Source organism: Triticum dicoccoides, chromosome 3B, assembly GCF_002162155.2.
Source record: "Triticum dicoccoides isolate Atlit2015 ecotype Zavitan chromosome 3B, WEW_v2.0, whole genome shotgun sequence".
In the NCBI taxonomy this organism is placed as follows: Eukaryota; Viridiplantae; Streptophyta; class Magnoliopsida; order Poales; family Poaceae; genus Triticum; species Triticum dicoccoides.
Genome location: NC_041385.1, coordinates 844,362,837 through 844,368,248, shown reverse-complemented (window position 1 = coordinate 844,368,248; position 5,412 = coordinate 844,362,837). Strand labels below are relative to the sequence as shown.

Genomic DNA, 5,412 nt, shown 5'->3' with positions numbered 1-5,412 from the left:
TTGCCTGATAACCAACCAAATGGATTCATGGCCAGCTAAGCCGCCACTGCTCTGGATTTGGTACACCCTCTGTTCCTAAACTGAACTGCAAAGACGTTCTATATTCAGAAACACAGCATGCATCAACATGGTTTCCAAACTGTATCATAGGCAACATTGTACTTGTACCACAACAACAACATCATCATCATCATCATCATCATGATGTATATCAGCTCTGCTCGACGCCACATCAGCACATACAAACAGATGCAAATGGAGAAACTCCTGCAGACGATGACTGAAGAATTTCTGTGGATTTTACAACACGAATTTGGCTACAGAATTGGGGAAAGAGAAGTGATTCCAGGCTCTGATGAACACATCCTCTCTTTCCCACACTAATAATTGTCACCTCTATATTTACATTACATCAGGGCAGCGCTACAAAGCCCCTGCATGCCTCTGCCTGCCCGCCTGCCTCGACGGGTGATCCGATCGCTAAACAAGAAAACGACTCACCGGCATTACAGGAGCAACACTGAGGCCTTCCCGGAAGCTCATACGACCCCCGATGGATGCCGAGGCAGCAAGGTCGGTCCTCAGGTCACCGGGCTGACCGGGTCGACGCGGCCGACGACACCCGCTCGGAGCTCCTCACGCCGTACCGCTCGTAGACCTTGTCGTGGTTCTCGTTCCACCAGCTCTCCGCTTGATGCTCCCCGAACCGTCTTCGGCTGGATATTAGGAATTTCAAAAAAAAAAGGTGAGGAACAGGCAAAATTAGAGGACGCGAATATGTCATGGTTCTCAATGAGATCCTGCCACGAGCTTTGTGCCTTCAGCAGAGTAGGTTGGCAGCAACTGCGGTGCTGATTAACCGACCGGGTTAGTTGTGTGACAAGAACACTGGACACATGTGGTGATTAGACAACTGAATCAGGAACAAACAAACAAACAGCCTTCTATTCTCAAGAGTGAATTGTTATAACCTACCATGTCATATTTATTAACGAATGAAACAAGACAGGGAGTGACAGTATTTAGGAGACAAGCCGAGAAGAATATCAAATTACCTGAAGCGCACCCTCTTCAGATCCCGAGTCCCATCAAGAAGCGTCGTCAGTGTTATGTACACACCTGCTTCATACTGTTCAATCCATTCGGCCTTAACTTCGGTACTGGACAGTGACAACGTACCTCGAGATCTGTAACCATCCTCGCCGTTTTGGAGGGACATGGTATCCATGCTGGCACTATCAGCCGCCCTGCGGCTCGAGGCGAACAATTCATCACTACTGCTGCTGTGTGCTCTTCGATTCGAAAGCGCGCCGTCATGGGGGCTTGAAACCCTGTGCCTGTGAGCACTCACTTCATTGTTTTCATTAACACCCGGCGATCTCTGCTGACCTGAGACTCCATTTGGGTGCAAGGATCGTCCCGTGTGCAGGCTAGGCGTGTTCAGTGCATTGATAGACTCGTTCCGTGGCTGGTGAACTGAATCCAAATCAACGCTGGAGTAAATGGGAGCATGAGACTCGATTCCGTTTGGGAACTGTGACTGCTTTGCCTCATTGCCATCATCTGGAGGCAGTCTTTCAGCCATGTCCTTGAGCTACAAAAGCCACGGGAAAAGGCAGATTCGATAATCAGTCGAGAAGCAGATTTCAGTAATAACAGAGCCAACAGGAGGAAGTGGTACTAGTTGCACAAAAGTTTATATTAGATAATCAGTAGAGAAACAGATTTCAAGCTATATTACCTGTGCTGTTAGGGCTTTTATGACTTCCTTTGCAGCCTTGGACTTCGCAGACTCCTCTGCAACCAGCGTCATGGCCTCTTGTACTTTCTTAGCAGACTTCTGTAGCTCAAGTTCTTGGGCCTCACACCGGTGCCTCAGACTATCGACCTACCAAGATGCATAAATTAGGTTTCTGTTAACTAACAGACTAAAAACCAAGCCTACATACTGACATATGAATGTTATGAGATACCTGTCCCCGGAGTCTTTCAACTTCCTGATTTAACATCTCATTCTTTTTCGTAAGATTATCAGTAGCACTTTTCGCAATAGAAAGGCCATGAGTTGTCGGAACTGGTGTGGTAGAACGTGGTGGACTAGGCTTACGAGAGAAGGGGGAGACAGCCCTGGAAGTATTTACCGATCGAACTGCTGGTGTGCGAGTTGGTCTTGGAACTGGTCTGCTCAGATCAGGCCCACCAGATAAAGCAATATCCCTCAACTGAAGAAGTGAACTCATTTGAGGAGACCGAAGAAATGAAAGAGCGTCTGTTTTCTTCCCTTGTTTTGCTGCCTTGCTATCCAAACTTCTAATCATATCCAAATTACTAGGGATAATTGCTTTAGCGAATTTAGTACTATCAGAATTGCTTTCACCTGAGTAGCGAGGCACGGACTCTTTCCTCTTATTGATTGCACTGGAGTCAATGGCATTGTTCAGTTTCAGAAAACAAGAATCACAAACACGGTAAGGCTTTCCAGGATTGGGAGCCAACGCTGCCCTCAACACCTTCCGCGAAGTGCACGCATTGCAATGGACATGTCCGCAATTATGGCAATTGTGCCTCTTCCGGGTAAACCCAAATGGTTGTCTACATGAGGTGCATTGCGACTGATCCGCCCCTGGCATCAACTTATGTTGGCATATGGCCGCTGTGAAGTTCGCACCACAGGAAATGTGCCGAACACCTCTGTCTCGTAAGGCTTCAACCAGCGTAGGTATTTTCCTGTCGTCTATATCTCCATGGCCCAGCCTTCCATTGGCTCCTTTTCCCCACGTGAACACCTCACTCTTAACTGTTAAAACCGCAACATGGTAGGAACCGCAAGCAACTTGAACAACCTGTTCACCCATAATCTCTTCGACTAAACATGGGAGCTTACCATCTGAGCGAGGATTTCCAAGCTGGCCATACACAGTATTGCCCATGCTCCAAACCTGTCCAGATGTTGTCAGACCCACAGTAAGGCCATGGCCGCATGCTATCCTGTGAAAATCGTAATCAATGAGTGAGGCCACACATGTCGGCTTAACTCGTGGGTCCTTGTCGCCGTGACCAAGTCGATGCTTGTCACCATCTCCCCATGTGAAGAGCTTTCCAGAAGATAAACTTGAACTAGACTGAGTCACTATAACTTCTACAACAGCTGCAGTGTGCCATACACCACAGGCGACAGCAATTGTTCTCAGCCCCGATAAAGACTCGACCTCCCTCGGGCATGAAATACTTTCTCGGTTTCCATGGCCTAAAACTCCAAAAGTACCATCACCAAAGGTAAATAACTGGCCGGTTGTTGTGATCAAGGCTGTATGCCACGTTCCACAAGAAACATAAGCAACTTGCAGACCGTCCAGAGCTCCTGAAATCCTTTTAGGAATCCAGTGGCTTATGTCAGTACCATGGCCCAAAAGCCCAATGTTGTGTGTTCCATCTCCCCAGGTATACAGCTCCCCAGCTGTTGTCACGGCACAAGTATGGAACTCCCCACAAGCAACGAAATCCACGTCGGAAACCGCTAATGAATTGACTAGGTTTGGGCGAGCATAATCTTCTTGTGATCCATGGCCAAGGCGTCCTACAGACTCCTCACCCCATGTGAAGACTTCCCCGTTCTTGGTGACCAAAGCAGCATGCTTGACCCCGCAGTCCACGTGATACACATCAAGAACTAAATGGGACTCCAAGGGCTTGGGTAGCAGGACATCCTGCCTCACAGCCGACTTGATCACCGCATCAGAACCAGCTCTTGCAGCGCTTTCACAGATAACTTCACCCCAAACATACACGTCGCCTGACGATTCATAGTCATCTTGCGCGGAACCGTGGCTCGATGTGCTGGGGGCACTTGAGGTGCTTACTCTGATGACATCTGAAGCAGCCACCTTGGTGGGCATTTGTCACATCCGAAATCCGATCCCAAATGAGGTATGGTTCTAAGGACAGTACCGACAAATGCAAGCTCCTGATAAGATAAGATTGGCCAAATGTTGAACGACCTGCACGCACATTTTAACAACAGTGAGGTGACAGAAATCCCATTGCATAGGATCAAATATACAATAAAGTAAACACAAACAAAATTACATGAAGAAAGAGAAGCGGAAATTTCAGATGCTACGGCGACAATGGGCAGGTTCATGGGGAGCAAAACAACGGCACCCAACAAGGCTGAACGGCACCAGTATGGTGAGGTTTATTGTGAAGGCGATGCAGGTTACAGGTACAGAGTTATCCTACCATGAGAGCAGGGCCCAGGTTTGCAGCGCCAGGTGTAGCCTGCAAACCTAGAATTGTAATGACGCGAGCCACATCTAGTTGCTTGTGATCTAACCTGTGCGGCCCTATGATTATGAAGCCGTGCAATCGGCTTGTTCAGGTTCTTGCTTCGTAAAAGTGTAAAAATGTACACTAATAATCGAAATGCGTGGAGTGGCATGGTCGCATCCCAGCATGAATCAACACGCTGTGAGCAATCCACTAGTCAGTCATGTGAGCAACACGCACAAATCAAGCTATCCTGAGAGGCGCCGCCATGACCAGACTGCATCTCCAATTTCCAGTCAATCCCCTGCAGAAGCAGTCCGTCCCCACCAACCCAGCCAGCGCCGCCGCAACTACTCCTACGAGCGAAGCGCCCCCGGCTCCCCCGCCGCGTTCCGCGGAGGAAACCGCCGGCCTCCGTCCGCCCCACGGCGCGAGAAACCGCCGCAGGAGGAGCCCTCCCCTGCTCTAGCCAAGCCGTTTCGGCGCCCGACACAGCCCCCACGGAGCACGCCAAAGATAAAGCTGAGATTTTTCGCCGTACCTGACGGGGCGCAGGAACCTGGACCGCCGCGGAACCCTAGAGAGCTCGCTCCTCCTCCTCCTCTTCCGAGATCCGGGCGAACTGGGGGCGAGGACGGCGCGGCCGGGTCGCGGGCGGCGGGGGCCGGACGGGCGGGCGTCCGCGCGCCGGGGGCCTCGGCCTTGCTTCTGGAGGAGGAGGAGGCGGCGGTGGGCCGGCGGGCGGCGGCCGGAGGATGGGGAGGGGAGACCGGAGGCGGCTGCGCGGCGGCTTCTTCTCTCTCTCGCTGGTCTTGCACGCACGCTTTGCTTCTAGCGTTGCCCCTTCCTTTGTTCCGTATCATTTCCCCTTTTCTTTCTCCGTTTTGTTAATTTATTTACTCTCTCTGTTTTAAAATAAGTTTTAAACTAAAAGCACGACACTTATTTTGGGATGGAGGAAATATTTTTTTTGCGAAACATAGTAATACACAGATGTGGCGCTCACACACGCACGCGCACCTACCCGCTCTGAACACCTTCGAGAGACTGAGTATGTAGGTATAGAGAAATAGTGCACCGTTAATGACTTGAACTCGTCAGTGGTTGAGTGGAGGTGAAAAGTTCTGAGAAACAAGCTACTCATCA

The 5,412-nt window shown here is 50.1% G+C and overlaps 1 protein-coding gene across 3 annotated transcripts; it reads right to left on the bottom strand.

Annotated features, from left to right (window-relative positions):
• Positions 1-256: 256 nt before the first annotated feature.
• Positions 257-4,936, bottom strand: LOC119278858 (PH, RCC1 and FYVE domains-containing protein 1-like). 3 transcript variants are annotated; one of them, XM_037560197.1, is made up of 6 exons: positions 4,808-4,936; positions 1,974-3,998; positions 1,742-1,888; positions 1,180-1,594; positions 1,056-1,119; positions 257-716 (listed from the first exon to the last, which is right to left on the bottom strand). In XM_037560197.1, exons 2-6 carry the CDS (start codon positions 3,894-3,896, stop codon positions 587-589), a joined length of 2,679 nt encoding a protein of 892 aa, XP_037416094.1. In that variant the 5' UTR covers positions 3,897-3,998; positions 4,808-4,936; the 3' UTR covers positions 257-586. The 3 variants fall into 3 exon arrangements, with proteins under 3 accessions (XP_037416094.1, XP_037416095.1, XP_037416093.1); XM_037560198.1 differs by having other exon boundaries at positions 1,056-1,069; XM_037560196.1 differs by having other exon boundaries at positions 1,056-1,594.
• Positions 4,937-5,412: the final 476 nt, after the last annotated feature.